A 17,604-nucleotide genomic window follows, 5' to 3' on the forward strand; every position below is an offset into this window, starting at 1 on the left:
AATTATTCTAGTTTATTCATGTTATTGTTTTAAACTTGTGAATTTGTTGTGTTTTCTTACCAACTTGTAATATTTAATTTTGCAATTATTTGATTAACATATACAATCCTTGTGGAGACAATAACTCTTATACTTACTTATTACTTGATAACGACTGTGTATATTTACACAAACCTACGCCTTACAAGTTTTTTGCGCCGTTGTCGGGGACTGTTAATTTAATCATTATTTGTGAAATTATTTCTTGCAATTTGGTTTATTTATTTTTATTTATTATTCTTTATTTTTTTGTGATTATATTTTTAGGTGTTTATGAGTATAGATTGTATCATCAATCTACTTCCTGTAGACCTTGAAATTGATGAGACATTTAGACAAATAAGATGAGAAATATTAGCCTAAAGACAAGTCGCAGAGATGGACTTTCAAAATCAAAATGGTGTTCAAGGGAATGGAGTCACTAATGTTCATAATCCAATCTTTATTGCTAATGATAGGGATTGAGCTATTAGGCAGTACGCTGTGCCCCTTTTTAATGAGTTAAATCATGGAATTAGGATGCCAGAGATCGAGGCACCGCAATTTGAATTGAAGATCGTGATTTTTCAAATGTTTCAGACAATGGGCCAATTTAGTGGAATGCCCACAGAAGATCTACACCTTCACCTTCGACTATTCATGGAGGTGAGTAATTCCTTTAAGATAGCCAGTGTAACTGAAGACACATTGAGATTTAAGTTGTTTTCGTACTCATTGCAAGATCGAGGATGAGCCTGGCTTAATTCATTGCACCCAATTTAATATCTATTTGGCAAGAATTAGCTGAATGTTTTTTGGTAAAGTATTTCCCACCTAGCAAAAATACTAAGTTGCGAAATGAGATTGTCACTTTTCAGTAGATGGATGATGAATCCCTAGATGAGGCATGGGAAAGATTTAAGGAGTTACTTCGTAGATGCCCTCACCACAGGATTCCACATTGCATCCAGTTGGAGACATTTTATAATGGTTTCAACACACACAAAAGGTTGGTGGTAGATGCTTTTATGAATGACGCTCTCTTATCGAAGTCTTATAATGAGGCTTATGACATCATCGAGAGAATAGCCAGTAACAACTACCAGTGGCCGACAAATTGAGTAGCTTCAGGAAGATGAGTAGCCGGAGTGCATGAAATAGGCACCCTCACTTCACTCTCAATTGAGGTATCTTCTATCTCTTCAATGTTGAAACAATTTACTACTAATGGTTTTAATCATGTTGCAGCCTAGCCACTAAGTCAATTTGATGTTGCTTCCTGTGTATATTATGGGGACGGTCATTCTTTCAAGAATTGTCCATCAAATCCCAAGTCTGTTTACTACGTAGGGAATTAACACCAGAATAGAAGTGGGCAAGGATCATAGTCCAACTTCTATAATCCTTCATGGCGTAACCATCCAAACTTTTCTTGGAGTAACCAGGGAAGAGGACTGCACAACAATTTCATGCAGCATAAAGTAAATCAACCTTAAGGTTTTAATCAACAAATTCAGAAGCTATCGCAAGCTGAATCATCTAATAGTTTGGAGAATTTGTTAATGGCTTACATGGAAAAGAATGACGCCTTGTCAAGTGAAAAAATTGGAGAACCAAGTGGGTTAGTTAGCTACAAAGCTTCATAATAGACCACAATGAGCCTTGTCAAGTGACACGAAAAATACAAGGAATTTGGGTAAGGAACACTACAAGGTAGTTGCTTTACAAAGTGGTAAGACTTTGGAACCTAATGTAGTTGAGGTTGAAGAAGAACCTATCAAGAAAAAGGAAAATCAACCGAAAATTGAGATTCTAACACTAGAAATTTCAGATGCTGAAAAGTCTGAAGTGGTAAAATCTAAATTAGTGAATTTTGATAAGCTAACACCTTCTTCAGATGCAGATACAATTCATCAGAAAAGTTGTCTGATTTAAGCTAAGGATCCAACACCTTTTTATCCACAAAGAATCAAGCAGCAAAAACATGAGGTGCAATTCAACAAGTTTTTTGGATATTCTAAAGTAGCTTCACATTAATATAGCTTTGGTAAAAGCTTTAGAACAAATGCCCAATTATGTCAAGTTCATAAAGGACATTTTGTCCAAGAATAAAAGGCTTAGTGAGTTCAAGACTATAACATTAACGAAGGAGTGCAATGCGCTCCTACAGAATAAGCTACCTCCGAAAATGAAGGATCCAGTAAGCTTTACTATACCCTGTAATATTGGTGAATCTTACTGTGGTAAAGCTTTATGTAATCTTGGGGCGGGCATCAACTTGATGCCAAAGTCTATTTTCAAGATGTTGGGAATAGGTCAAGTAAGACCCATGACTGTGACAATCAAATTGGTGGATCGATCCTTAGCATACCCAGAAGGAAAGATTGAGGATGTTCTGGTACGTGTAGATAAGTTCATTTTTCTTGTTGATTTTATTGTCTTATATTTTAAAGCAGATAATGAAGTGTTGATCATCCTAGGGGGACCTTTTCTAGCTATGAGAAGAACATTAATAGATGTGAAAAATGAGAACTTACGATGAGAGTTCAAGATGACCAGGTAACAATTAATGTTTTTAAAGTAATGAAATTTCCCAATCCGACGGAGGAATGTTCAGTAAGGGAGGAGCTAAAAACCTTAGTTTCTATGGAGTGAGAGAATAAATTTGTAGAGGACCCACTGAAAAACACCTTAGGGTCTGAGCCATTGGAAGATGAAGAAGGTAATGAAAGTATGGCTTCGATGAAAGCTAATCCGAAGGACTATGTTCAACCAGTACAGTTTGAACCATTAGAGTTGGAAGATCGAAAACTTACACAACCCAAGTTGTCAATCAATGAACCACCCAAACTCGAACTAAAGGTACTTCCTTCTCATTTGAAATACGTTTATTTGGGTAACAGTTCTACTTTGCCTGTGATTGTTTTAGTAGAACTAACAGGACACCAAGAGGAGCAGCTGATCGAAGTTTTGAAGAAATTCAAAAAGGCGATTGGTTGGACCATAATTGATATTCGAGGAATAAATCTGTCATACTATATGCACAAGGTTATCTTAGAGGAGGGCGAGCGAGCTAGAATTGATGGGAAAATGAGACTCAATCCAATAATGAAAGAGATAGTTCGAAATGAAGTTATCAAATGGTTGGATGCGGGAATTATCTACCCCATCTGAGATAGTTCGTGGGTAAGTCTGATATAGTGTGTACTAAAGAAAAGTGGAATCACGATTGTTGAGAATGAATGAAATGAGTTAATCCTGACAAGGACGGTCACAGGTTGGAGAATCTGTATAAACTACAGAAAATTGAACAGAGCCACTCGTAAGGATCATTTTTCGCTATCTTTTATGGATTAGATAGATGTTGGGCCAACTTGCAGGTAACGAATAATACTGTTTCTTAAATAGATATTCGAGATATAACCAAATAGTTGTAGCCCTGGAAGACTAACACAATTCGACTTTTACTTGCCCGTACGATACGTTTTCTTTTAGGCGAATGCCTTTTGGTTTGTGTAATGCACTTGCCACATTTCAACGATGCATGATGGTAATATTTATGGTTGAAAATTTTGTTAAGGTATTCATGAATGATTTTTTTTGTTTTTAGCAATTCATATGATGTTTCTTTTGAGTAATTTGGCTAAGGTACTGAAAAGATGCGAAGAGAAAAATCTTGTCCTCAACTAGGAGAAATGCCACTTAATGGTTAAATGATTGTTTTAGAACACAAAATTTCCAAAAACGGGATTGTCGTCGATAAAGCAATGGTGGATGTAATTGAGACATTGCCACCACCAGTCACTATTAAAGGAGTTTGAAGTCTTTTAGGCCATGCTGATTTTTATCGAAGGTTTGTTAAAGATTTTTCAAAAATTTGCAAACATTTGTGTACGCTTTTAGAGAAAGACACCACTTTTGAGTTTAACAAAGCATGTTTGAAAGCATTTGAGGAATTAAAATATCGATTAATCTCAACCTTTACAATCGTTACACCTGATTGGAACTCTCCTTTTAAGTTGATGTGTGATGTAACAAATTTTGCTGTGGGAGCTTTGATGGGGCAAAGAAGAAACAAAGTGTTTCATCCTATCTACTATGCAAGTGAAACTTTGACAGGAGCCTAGTTTAGCTACACGGTATCTGAAAAAGAACTCTTTGCTATAGTTTTTGCTTTTAACAAGTTCTGTTCTTATTTTATAGGTACAAAAGTCACAGTGTTTACTGATCATACGACCACAAAATATTTACTCTTAAAGAAATATGCTAAACCAAGATTAATTTGATGGATACTTTTACTCTAAGAATTTGACCTTGAGATTCAAGACAGAAAGGTAGTTGAGAATCAAGTAGCTGACTATCTGTCAAGGTTAGAACAAAACGAGGTAAATCATTCACTTGTGGAAGTTTTCCAGATGAGCATATCTTTGAGTTTAATCAAATCCATGAAGTTCCTTGGTTTTTCGATTTTGTAAATTATTTAGCATGTGGAATAATGCCTCTCGGAATGACATACCAACAAAGGAAGAAATTCCTTCATGATAGTCGATATAATTTTTGGGAGGAATTGATTGTAACACCCCTAACCCGTCTTCATTGCCGAATTAATGTTACAGAGCATTACCATACAATCATAAAACATTAAACATCATAACATTTAAATAAACTAAACATATTATAAACCATTCATTCATATACATTTTGTCCCTAAACCGAGCCTTCAAGGCCCTAAAAATAGCTTAGAAGAAATTCAGGATAAATTGAAACAAAACAGGAGTTTTACGAAAAAGATACAAAAATGTGAAAATAGGGTTCACACGACCGTGTCCCAGCTCGTATCGTCACCCATGTTACTCACTGAGATGCCCCACACGCCCATGTGCCAGGCCATGTAACTCTTTGAGTTGCCACACACGCCCGTGTGCCAGGCCGTGTGCTAGGCTGTGTAACTTACTGACTTGGAACACTAAGAAATCTCAAATGACACACGGCCATGTCGTGAGGCCGTGTGTGTCAACGAATGTGTGGCAGCTTGTGTCCCAGGCTGTGTGAACCCAAAATTTAGCTAAAATCAAGCCATTTCATAACCAATTCTTGCATGACAAACCAATCCATTTGTGCACACTTTCAATGGACTTAAGCATCATTCAAATACATATAATCATGCCATTTCAAACAACCTAATTCACCTAACCAATATGCCATTGAAAGGCACTGCAATTGCATCCAAAAATTATTTACCTAAACATGTCAACATTGCCATTTTCCAAACATAATAACCTAGTTTAAATATGTACTAAAACATGTCACAAGTAACCATTTTCAAGTCATCATCAACATGCCAAAAGAACCTTATAAACAAGTATTTGAAAATGACAAAAATGACATAATTTGGTGAGAAGATAAGGTACACCAAACCAAACATGAAATTCAAAGCTCATACATATCAAATCACTATTAGCACATTTACAAAGTACCATTACTAAACAACCTATACATGCCATTATTAACCTTGGCCAAAAAACACAAAATCTACCAAATTAGTTGTTGGATAGTGTGATAGGTCTCCAACGAGCTTCCAACTGATCGAGTTTCTGATAATCTATAAAACAAAAGGAAAATAACTACGTAAGTAACGAGTGCTTAGTAAGCTCGTATAAACTTTAAACATAACTTACCACTTCCAGTAATACAATTCATAGATTAAGTATAAACCATTACCAATGCCATAAGCTTAGTAAAAGCCTATACAACATTATCAAATTCATAATTTAGTATACTTGTTCATGATATATATGAAATCAACCATAAGATATGTAGTTTACCATATATATACATAACATCTAACTCATCAATGTTACCATAAGATCATGATTCATTCCATTTGCATACTTACAATTTCATTTCCCTTTTCTTACGTGTTGAACCATCTAGAATTACATCGGATACTCGAGAAAGCTCACACATAGTGTGCCTTTACATATAACTGTAATCTTTCCTTTACATCATTGCTCACATGAGCTATGAAATGGGCTTGCTAACAGGAGCTGTGGGTCAGAATGTAAGCTACACGATGCTACTCACACTAGCTGTGGAGAATCAAAAAGAAACGCAGGACCTCAGCCACCGATAGGACATTCAAGACCAGCACTCCAAAACTTTAGCCTTTTCGCGATTTAAGTCTGAATGTGGTTTATCTTGATCTAAATAAATAATTTCATTTAATTAAATACTTCTAGTATTAAATTTAATCCATAGTTCATATTTATGCAACACTATGAATTTGCCCCTAATACTTTGACTTTTCTCAATTTAGTCCTTAAGCTTATAACTTAAATATAACTCATTTTTGCCTAAATCCAATTTAACCAATGTTGCAAGGGACCTTAAAGTAAATCATATTTACCAATATTTCACAATAAAACCCATAGATTTATACATTTAACAATTTAATCCCTATTTCTAAAATTTAACAAAAATCACTTAACAAAACATGTTTATTTTACAACAATGATAAATAATCCATCAACTAACATCAAAACCTATTCAAAAAAATCTATGGAAAGTCCCTCAACCTTTACCAGTTTTGCAAAATAACCCCCGGGCTAGCTAGACTAAGCTAAAACGAACTCAAAAACATAAAAATCATTAAAAACGGGCCACAAAATCTTACCATGTAATGAAACTAAGCTTAACCGAAGCTTGTTCCTCCCCCAAAAATGGCTAATCAGTTTTAGATGAAGAAGAAACAAAGATGATAACTTTCTTTCATCTTTTAATTACTTTATTTTTCTTTTATTTTAACAAATTACGAATTTACCCTTATTAATTCAACTAATCATCAACATTTTAATGTACATGGCTGTCCATTACTCTCATATATGGTATAATTATTAAATAAGTCCATAAATTTAAGATTCCATACCCATTTGACCCTTTTTACTAATAGAATTCAACTTTTACACCTTTTACAATTTAGTCCTTTTACCTAATTAACAATTTAAACATAAAAATTCTTAATGAAATTTTAATACTACCTAAATATAGTCCCATAGAAGTTAAATAAGGAATTAAATAATAAATCACTCATCAGAATTGTTGCAACAGCCTGAATTTGGGGCTAATCAGAATAGTGATTTTGGGACCAGAAATTCGACGAGAAAAAAAATTATTTTCATTATATTTTTATGGTCTACAATTACACAAAATGATTTCATGAAAATTTCGTTCGAAAATTTTGACGTTTGTGACTCAATTTAGTCAAAAGGACTAAATTGTAAAAAGTGCAAAGGTTGAGTTCTATATGTTAGAGGTGTCCAATTGTTATGAAATTTTAAATTGGAGGTCTTTATATGGTAATTAGATCATTGGTTAAGTTGGTGGAAAAAATGGGTATGGTTAGACATGTTTCCAAAGTTTTTCATTAAGGGCGTTTTGGTCATTTAGTTATTAAAATGAATTAAAAACAAAATTAAAAGCCAATTTTTGTCCATCTTCAACCCCGATGCTGAAAAGTGCTTGGAGAAGCCATGGCTAGGGTTTTTCAAGCTTCGAAGCTCGATTGTAAGTCCGTTCTATCCCCGTTTTTAATGATTTTTACGTTTTTGAAATCCTCGTAACAAGATTTACCTATTTTTACCATTGGTTTGAACTAAGGTTTGTGTTTAAAAATTTACCCATGAATGATATGCATGTATTTTGATGTTTTATGGAAGAATATGAATGTTTGGAGTGTGATAAACGATTTGTACTAAGTAATTTTCGATGAAAATGCCTAAAAGGATTAATTTGTAAAAGTTATAAAATATGTCACAAGTATGTGAATAAGTGAGTATTATGGACTGCTAGAGTTATGAAAATGGTTCAGCTAGGCCTAAAATGCAAGGAAATTGAATAAAAACTATTTTTACAAGCTTAGGGGAAAAATCGTAATTTTATGAAACTTTAAGGGCAAAAACATAATTTTGCCAAAGTATGATTTTTGGAATGGAATGAATAGTATGAAGGTTATATAAGTTAAATGTATTGTTATAAATCAAGAAAGACGAGAAATTGAAATTGATCGATAAAAAGAAAAGTAAGAAAAAGTGAAAAATTCTCGAATGAACCTTTAGAATAAAAAAGGATACGAATGAAGTGACAGAAATGATTACATGTGTGGCACATATTTTATGTAGGCCACTATGTAAAAGTGAAAGTGATGGTCAAGTGTGTAGTACTATGTGCAGGCTACTACATGTACCGGAATGATAGGTCGTATGTGTAGTACTCTGTGTAGGCTACTATGCGTACCGGATAGTTTCGATCACGTGTGTAGTACTATGTGCAGGCTACTAAGTTAATCGGATGGTAATGGTCACATGTGTAGCACTATGTGCAGGCTACTATGTGAACCGAACATCATTGATTAGTAACGTGGTTGCTATGTGCTGAATCAACCGAGTATCTGTTATTATTCCGAAGTGTTCATCGGGAAATTGACTAAGTGTAATTTAATAATGAATATAGTTGTGGAATTGAATTGAATATTGACTTAGAAATGGAAAAGTGAATTTTGAATTGAATTGTGATTGAAAGTGAAAAAGTGAAATTATGAAAGAGTACATTTAGCAATAAAACAGTTTAGACAGAAACAGTTGTGTGACTTTGAAAAATCACCAAAAATGGTGGAGATTGAATTAGAGGCTGAATAATATATGAAATTTAATCTGAATGAGTCTATTTTCACATAAAAGAAATAGATCAAGCAAAAGAGTTATATATTTTGAGATATTTGAAGTTTAGTTATACAGAGTCAGAATGAGTTCGGAATCCCCTGTTTTGACTTTAGAAAATTGTCAAAATTGTACAAAAATAATTATGGGATAAAGTTTATATGTTTAGAATCCTCAGTTAATATATTTTCAAGAGAAACAAACGAAAATAATATCCAAATTTTTTAAAATGAGATAATTAATTTTTAGTGAAGAAAGGTCAGAACTATTAAGTAGTGAAACAGGGGAAACTTTAAAGAATAAAATGTACTATTTGGCTAAACCAAAAATTCTGAAATTTTTTTGGTAAGAAGATATGTGAATATAGTTTCAGGGAAAATTTATGGATCTTAATTTGGAGTTCTGTAGCTTCGGGTAAAAATAATTTAGTGACTCTGACTCGAATAGACAGCTTTGAATATACATGTGAGTGAATAGTGAAATTGTAGTTAATGTAGTTTAAGTGTGTTATACACATTAAGGATGTGGAATGGAGAGGAGGATGAGGAAAATTGGAAGAACATATGAATGGTTTGTGTATAATTGGCCATATGCTCGATTATAATCGATAAACAATTGAAAAGAAATGATGTTTATAATTGTGCATTATTAGTTATAGTTAAAGTTCATATGAGAAAATAAAGTTTCATAGTATGTGTATGTGGTATACTTGGTATATGATTTGGTATGTAGCAATGTCAGAAATGGTTTATGAATTAACTCATGTTTATAAGTTTGATACATAAATAAATGTGGTGCTTATCCATGCTTATAATGCTTATACTATATGTTTATTTGGCTAGCATGTTTGGTGTGTATGCTTAGGCTTTGGCGAAGTTGTGGCTGGATTACGCCACATTAAATTTATAAAATTATGTATTGAGATGGTAAATGGCTAGATGGAAATATGCTTGTGATCATAAAAGGGTGGTAAGGTTTAAAGTTTGTAATCTTTATTAAAATGGTTTATCATGTGGTTAGTCTTCAAAAAGACTAGCTTGCGACTATGGTTGAGTGTAATGTTTATATCTTGTGTGATATGCATAGGAAACGAGAGTGGAAAGGAAATGAAATACTAGATTCATGCTTGAAGTGTAAAATGATGCAAAAAGGGGACGTTAAGTTAAACGATAAATATGTATTAGTATTGAACGTAATGAAATTGAATTGTTCGAGAATTAAATGGAAATTGCAAATGGTATGATGTGAATTAAATGAATTATTATGGTATTGAAATGTATATTGGATTGAGAAATTGAATTGAATCGTGAACATGAGAATCGTGAATTAAATGAAATGGAAATGAAGTATTGAATTGCATGAGTATGTATTAGGTCTCAGAAGCCCTATTTGTTACAAATATAGTATTTTGAAGTTATAACGTGAAGATTTATAAAATCATGTTAAAAATTTGAAGAGTTTAAATTTGAATGAAATTTTATAACTCGGTTTAACATGTTTATAAGTGTATGTGTTCTAGTAATGCCTCGTACCCTATTCCGGCGTCGAATACGGGTAAGGGGTGTTACAATATGACATCGCCAGATTCAGTCATAACGTTTAGACCAGATTTGGGGTGTTACAATTGTGGTCTCGAAACCACTATTTTTGACACCACTGAAAATAGACTATCACATTGTTTTTGTTTAAATAGTGTGTATATAATATAATAAGGAAGTGTGTAGCTTGAAACGAGGTTGACGAGATCCTATATCACCGTTATTTATCTCTAAGTGAGGGATATTTTGGTGGTTCCCGCACTGCAACAAAGATCTTACAAGCTGGATTTTTCTGGCTAACAGTGTTTGAGGATGCATAAGCATACATGAAAAATTGTGATGGATGCCAAAAGACTGAAAACATATAAAGAAGGAACGAGATGCCCTTGACAAACATCCTAGAGATAGAATTATTTGACGTTTGGGGCATTGATTTTTTAGGGTCATTTCCTTTTTCTTTTGGTAACAGGTACGTCCTAGTGGCAGTTGATTATGTATCCAAGTGGGTGGAAGCTGAGGCATACCTAACAAATAGTGTCAAGGTAGTCATGCAATTCACCACTGTCTATCATCCACAGTCAAATGGGCAAGTTTAACGAGTAAGCCGTGAGATCAAAGAAATCCTTGAGAAGATTGTTCAACCTAACCGAAGAGATTGGTCCCGAAGGCTCGATGATGCTCTATGGACCTATCGAATAGCTTTCAAGACACTGTTAGGAATGACTCTTTATTGGTTAGTCTTTGAAAAAGCATGTTATTTTCCGATTGAGTTAGAAAATAAAGCTCACTGAGCCTTGAAACAATTAAATCTGGATCTAAAGCAAGCCAATGAAAGAAGAATGTTACAGCTTGATAAGCTTGAGGAATTAAGGTAGTTTTCGTACGAGAATTCCAAGATGTATAAAGAAAAGAGTATGGAAAAATATAAGATTAGTACTTGAACTTGTCCACTTCTCTCAGATTGGTACCTATGGTTTTTTTCCTAGATTGGTACTCAAACTTTTTTCCGTTCACTGTTTGGTACTTGAGCCTAACACCGTTTAAATTTTGCTGATGTGACAACACTAGCCAATCGTGCATTGCCATGTGTTGCAATTTGAGAACCTTATTTGACCTATTTTTTTTCATTTGTTGACCGACCCCTTTAGTTTTTTTATTTTAAAATTTTTTCCTTTAAAGTTATATTTCATTAATTTTTCCATCATTTTTCACCATCTTCTTCAACATTTCTTTTTCTTTCGTTTTCTCTTTGAATCGTCTGCTCTGCCATTTCCTTTTCTTTTGTTTTTTTTCAACAGTTTTCAACATCTTGCATCTTTATCTTTTTTCTAGCTTTGGTGTTCTCATAGAATTTCCCCTCTTTTATGTCTCATTTTTTTCTTTCCTCTTTTTCGTTTTCCATCTCCTTTAAGTCTGTACCATGTCTTCTTCTGCGAACAGAAAATCAAGTGCATAAAGAAGTGTTGTGTACTGCCATTGCGGTTTAGGGGAACCCATTTGCAATGTGCATACTCCAAAGAATAAAGGGAGATAATTCTTTGGATGTTCGAAGTTTAAAGAGGTAAATTAGGCTTTAAGGTTTTGATCAGGCATTGCAATTTGCAGAGAATTGTTGTGTACTTTTGTTTTTTAATATTCTGTTTCTTTTTTGTAATATGTGTAATATGAAGACTGGGGGATATGATTTTTTCAATGAGTTGAAGGTGACAGTGAGGGGATGGACTCAATTGTAAAAGAAGAAGGATGCACAATCAACGGAATAATGCTAGAAAATAAGATGTTATTGAGAGAGAATTAAGACTTGAGAACGATGAGCTCAATATTGATGAAATGTGAATAATGAGATCGAGGGTAAATCATTTGTAAGAGAAGATAAAATTGTACAAGGATAAAATGTCTAGAGACAACAAATTAATAGTTGCTTATAAGTTGTTAATTGTATCATGGATGATGTTTTTGGTTATCTTGCTTTTGGATGGTGAAATGTTGTTCATGTATTTACATTAGTTGTTAATAATGAATGAATTGAATGAAATGGAAATATTTTTTTTATTGTCCATAAATTGACATTCATAAATTGAACCATCCGGTACAAACAAAATTGAACCATCCATCAAAATGAAAACATCAATAAAGTGTCCATCAAAAGACAACCATCAATTAAATCCTCTATCATCGAAATACATCCAACAAAATAAAACCATCTATTGTATGGTAACAAAATAAGACCATCAAATTAAACATGGATTAACATCAACTATCTCCATGGCTTACGATTGTGCTTGGGTGGGTATTTGGACTTAGCCTTTTTCATGTTCCTACTTTCTTAAGTCGCACCAGCAGTTTCTTTGTCATTCCTTTTATTGGTGCACTTGGTTGGGGCTGCCACTATGGTTTCCCCTCTCATACTAGGCTACAATGCATAAAATACATAAATAAAAAACATGTCATCAAAATAAAATAAACAATTTAGAAGTTGGCTACTTACATTCAAAATTTGCATCCTTTTCCTCTCATCGGTGTATAACCCAATCCCTTACATAGCTTGTTTTCCCCTATTACGAAGTGTTGTAAGTATTTGCTGTGTTGAAGAGGTTGGCATGGTGAGAGGAGTTGGTTGTGTTAAAGGAGCTGGTGGTGATGATGTAGATGTTTCGAATGCAATAGTTTGAGAAGTAGCTGGTGAAGTAGGATTAGAAGGGGCTGATGGAGCAGGCTACTGCGGCTGGTGGAATAAGAGCTGCTGGAGGTGTACTATACAAATTAAACATGTTAGTAATTCTCAAATAAAACACGTTTTGAATTAAAATTATTATAAGTTAATAACACTTACAGTAGTTGAATTTTGATAGCTTCACATACATACATACATACATACATACGTTAGATAATCAATAAGTCAATATTTAATTTTATTTCCCTTTACAAAGAAAAACCATTGAAGATAATATACAAAGAATATTAATGTAATCAATGAATATTTTATTAAATTAATTTATTTGAAAAATACAAATATAGATAAATGAAAATAGTACACTAAAAACACAAGATCCTACACCATCATCATATCGAGCACTCTTAGCTATAGGTAGAGTGCTAAACATTTCATCAGCGGCCCTCGTTCCCTCAAGATCTCATCTAACATACCTCGATCATACTACAAAATGCACAAATACAAACAAGTTAATTAACACACCAGATAAAGCCAACTTAATATTCTGTTGACCACTCAAAGCTTAGTACTCAACCGTCATTAAAATTTCTCAGGGGATAACTCATTCAAACCCCTCGATGGATAATTCATTCAAATCCAGGCGGAGGCATATGCACTTTGAGATAAGAACCAACTATCTGCTCTCAACATGATTGATTTTTGCCAAACACCATCTCATTTTTGGCCTAGGCATCGCACAAGTTTCAGTGCTCCCATAGTTATCTCTTGCGACGAAATTGAAACCATTAGATAATACTGATGAAAGACTAAGTTGGAGTCTCATTCTAAACTCGGAAAAAGGAAATATGATAGGAGGCATTTAGAGGATTAGGCTTAACTTGTTAAAAGCAGAGTCCTCAGATTCCATTCTTGAGTATGACGGCTGACTAACCTATTCATTGCAAATATCAGCATCATATGCAGCACAAGGACAAATTTAGCCCTTGCATTTTTATGTACACAGCAATTCTAGACGCATCTTTGACCACCCCCAGCCACCAACTCCCCCATTTAATTGTTTTGTTTTGGATAAGTAAGTGATGCAAAGCAAGCCAGCTATCCCAAAAGTCTGCCAATAGTTTCTAACAACGGTCATGCCAATCTTGTTCCAATTTTTTGTTATCTCCTCTGCTCTGTACCTATCTATCTCTAACCAATAATTAAATATCAAAGTTGTTACTCATAAAATATCTTCTTTCTTCGCATCATCATTAGCGTCATCTATGCATACATTCCAAATAAACTTGCTATTTTTGTAAACGATAAACATTATAATAAACAACATTCTACACATTCAAATAGGGATTAATATGATATATTTAAGAATTTATGTTTAATTTTCAAGAAAAAACTTGATGAGATTTATTTATTTTATATGGCCATTTATATAGTCATTTTTTTTATAACTAGAGGAGGGAAATGGGCCTACAACATAATACTCTTGGTAGAATTTATACTTTCCTTTAACCGGGTACCAAATAATAATACATTCCACATAAATTTAATTGCACTTGTTTTTGTTTTGTTTGTTCTGTTGGTGAAGCCTTATTTCAGGCTAAAATAGAAAGCAAAAAACCCAGGGATTCGTACGAACCGAGTTGGGTTGAAGGAATGGGTTGTATTAAAAGTAAAACATGTAGCCATAATCATCTGATTTGTAAGACTGTTTATGGTTTTGATCATAATCAATCAATATTCATTTAATAAAAATAGAATTGGCTTTCATCATTTTTGTCTTTTTGCAAATTTCGAGCAAATTATATTACAAAATTAATCATTTAAAAATATCTAATCTATCAGCTAACAGTTTTTACACACACATTTCCTTTTTCTTGTGAATAGACCAATCCAAAATTTTGTCAAGGTGAAAACAGTTCAATGGAGATCTATTACTGAAATTGATACAGCATGGGATTCATATATACTTGCTGGTTTAAGAACCCATTCTCATTCACTTGAAGCTTCCCTGAATCAGTGTATTGGCAAGGTATTTCTTGTAGCTGAAGTTTCTCAACATGGTCACCTGTGGTATTACTGGCTATGGTGTTAGGGAAATAGTCAAAGCTGGAATTGTATGTATTTTCACCCAAAAGTTGGGAAATTGGACCCATGTAATCCAATTCCAGTAGTTGAGGAACCGAACTATTTGTCCTTGGGAATTTCAACATTTGTTGGGTTTCACTAGCATCATTGGAACACTGTGTCATGTGAATTGGGGTATTTGATTCTTCCACTTGTTGATCCAAACCTCTTCCCCCTGAGTTCTTCTTCTTGTAGATTCTGCAGAGGACCCAATCATCCAGCTGAAATTGTAAAACAAGCCCTGTTTCCACTCAGTTTACTTCTATCATCACAACAATACTTGGAAATATTATTAATGACCAAAAAGAAGACAAACTTACTCTCATGGATCCATTTTGCTTGGTGATTTGTTTACGTGAATCATTTAACCGATATTCATGCATAATCCAGTCAGTCTTGAGTCCCTTTGGTGGCTTGCCCTTGTAGAATACAAGAGCCTTCTTCACTCCAACATATTTGGAACCACTATAAATGGCTTTGTCCGTGCCCGTAGCCTTCCAATACCCTGACACCGTCGCCCTATTCGGTCGAACCCCATTCGGGTACTTCCTATCTCGAGGGCTAAAGAAGTACCATTCCTTTTCACCAAACTCTGCTTTATCTTCAACATCATATGCAAAAAAGAAAAAACAACAGTATAGTCAGTGCTCAGCAGCATAGCATAATAAAATAAGGGGAGATAAATTTATAAATAGACTAACCAGGCAATTGCCATGGATCAAATTTGTAGATATCAACTTCTGGGATAATTGAAACAGGGCATGGCTTTGATTTGGCCTGGTTTTTAAGGTAGAAGGTGATCAATTCTTCATCTGTAGGGTGGAATCTGAAACCTGGAGGAAGGTCAGAGCTGGTTTTTGTTTCCATTCTATTCAAAAAGAAGAAAAAGGGTATTTGAAAAGAAAGATGGTTTAAGGGTGAAGAGGGGCATAGGAAAAGAAGGGTGTTTGAAATGTTTGCAAGGAGAGGGCTACGCCTTTTATGGTTGAAGTATTCTTGTCGTATTATTGTGCGGGAAAATGGAGTGTGATTGGGTGATGCCTTGACTTTGAAGGCATTTAAACATCGTAAGAAGATCAACTGCCACAACCGGTGAGAACGTGGACAACACGTGCCGCTCTATCTACACAATTCCTTCATTGCACGCTCTTCTGCCTGCCTGCCTTCTTTCTACCTTACCCAATCAAATAACGAAAAGTCTTGTATTCCTTTGGGATAATTATCCAATGAGACACTAACACTTTGTATATATCCAATAATTTATCACGTTTTTTTATATAAACTAACGCAAACTTTAAAATGTTTATTTATTTATAATAGGATTAATTTAAGTCGATTTTATATAAAAATAATTGGGGAATGAGTCATGCAAAGGTGGTGTGGAAAGGAGTTAAAAGAGCGACACGTAGTAGTGGGAAAAGTGGCAGAGTAGGATAAGTATGGTATAATTTTTTTAAAGGAAAGAAAGGTAGACCAAGGGATGGGAACAAGTAAAATAAGAAGGAGATTGTGGTTCTTATCTTAGCCACCTCACTAAATGACCCCTTTTTTCGTGCTAATCCTTTACATCTAAATATACTAATTATCAATTTCTATTCTATACGTTAGAATTTCAAAGATAGAACCACCACGTGGCAAGTTGACCTTCATTACACAGACTTTAGAATTTTGAGGTATATTCCTTGTAAACAAATGAGACATGGTTCAATTCCTAGCAAACCAGCCCTCATGATATTTTTACTCACTAACAATGAAAGAGAAAAATGGAAGAATATGGGAAAAAATCTGACATTTTGTTTCATAGCAAGAAGGAGAAGGTACCGCAAGTATTACAACATTTTCTAAAATCCCCGACTCATTCCTTATTTGGCAATACGAATATCCCATTTTATATCATTTCTCAAAATAGCAGGGAGGGTTGGATCCTCCAAGCACTGTGGTTGGAACATGCTACTTTGGGGATTAGACCCTCCTCCCTTTTTTATTATTATTTTAACACACACCCAACCAACTCAACTAAATTATTCAAAATTATTCTTTGAAAACCATACGACCAAGTGTGTCACCTACCTATCCCCTTATCTTCAGTAACTAGGAATTTTAGATTGGAGGTCAAAACTTTTAAACAAATACCTTTTTTTTTTTGTATAAATTAATGCATAATTTTAAATATTTGTCCATTCATGTTAAACATTTAGAACAAATTTATTTAAGCTTTAAACATATAAAAATTTTCATGAAGTCAACATATCACTAGTAATTTTCTTTCACAAAAATAAACACCACTTAAGTGCTTTTTGGTGTCATGAGAATGCAATACACCAATTTTTCAAACACAAAATTTACAATAATTACAATAGCAACAACGCATTCTAAATAAAAAAAATACTAAATTTCTAATCAATCCTAATTTCTTTATGCTCCATTCTAGAACTTGGATTTGGATTTTAATTATTATATAAATAGTAAGAATAAAATGCATATGTTATAGTGAAATTAGTTGAAAATTAATCCAATATATATTAGAAAAATATAAAAA

General features: G+C 33.8%; 1 protein-coding gene and 1 non-coding gene across 2 annotated transcripts; both read right to left on the reverse strand.

Annotated features, from left to right (window-relative positions):
- Positions 1-867: 867 nt before the first annotated feature.
- On the reverse strand, positions 868-974 carry LOC128040105 (small nucleolar RNA R71). Its single transcript, XR_008194765.1, has one exon. It is a non-coding gene; the product is annotated as a small nucleolar RNA R71 (small nucleolar RNA).
- A 13,708-nt stretch (positions 975-14,682) lies between these two features.
- LOC105794206 (NAC domain-containing protein 2) lies at positions 14,683-16,228 on the reverse strand. Its single transcript, XM_012623254.2, has 3 exons — positions 15,767-16,228; positions 15,386-15,666; positions 14,683-15,286 (listed from the first exon to the last, which is right to left on the reverse strand). Exons 1-3 carry the CDS (start codon positions 15,930-15,932, stop codon positions 14,873-14,875), a joined length of 861 nt encoding a protein of 286 aa, XP_012478708.1. The 5' UTR covers positions 15,933-16,228; the 3' UTR covers positions 14,683-14,872.
- Positions 16,229-17,604: the final 1,376 nt, after the last annotated feature.

This window comes from Gossypium raimondii, chromosome 3 (genome assembly GCF_025698545.1).
Source record: "Gossypium raimondii isolate GPD5lz chromosome 3, ASM2569854v1, whole genome shotgun sequence".
NCBI lineage: Eukaryota > Viridiplantae > Streptophyta > Magnoliopsida > Malvales > Malvaceae > Gossypium > Gossypium raimondii.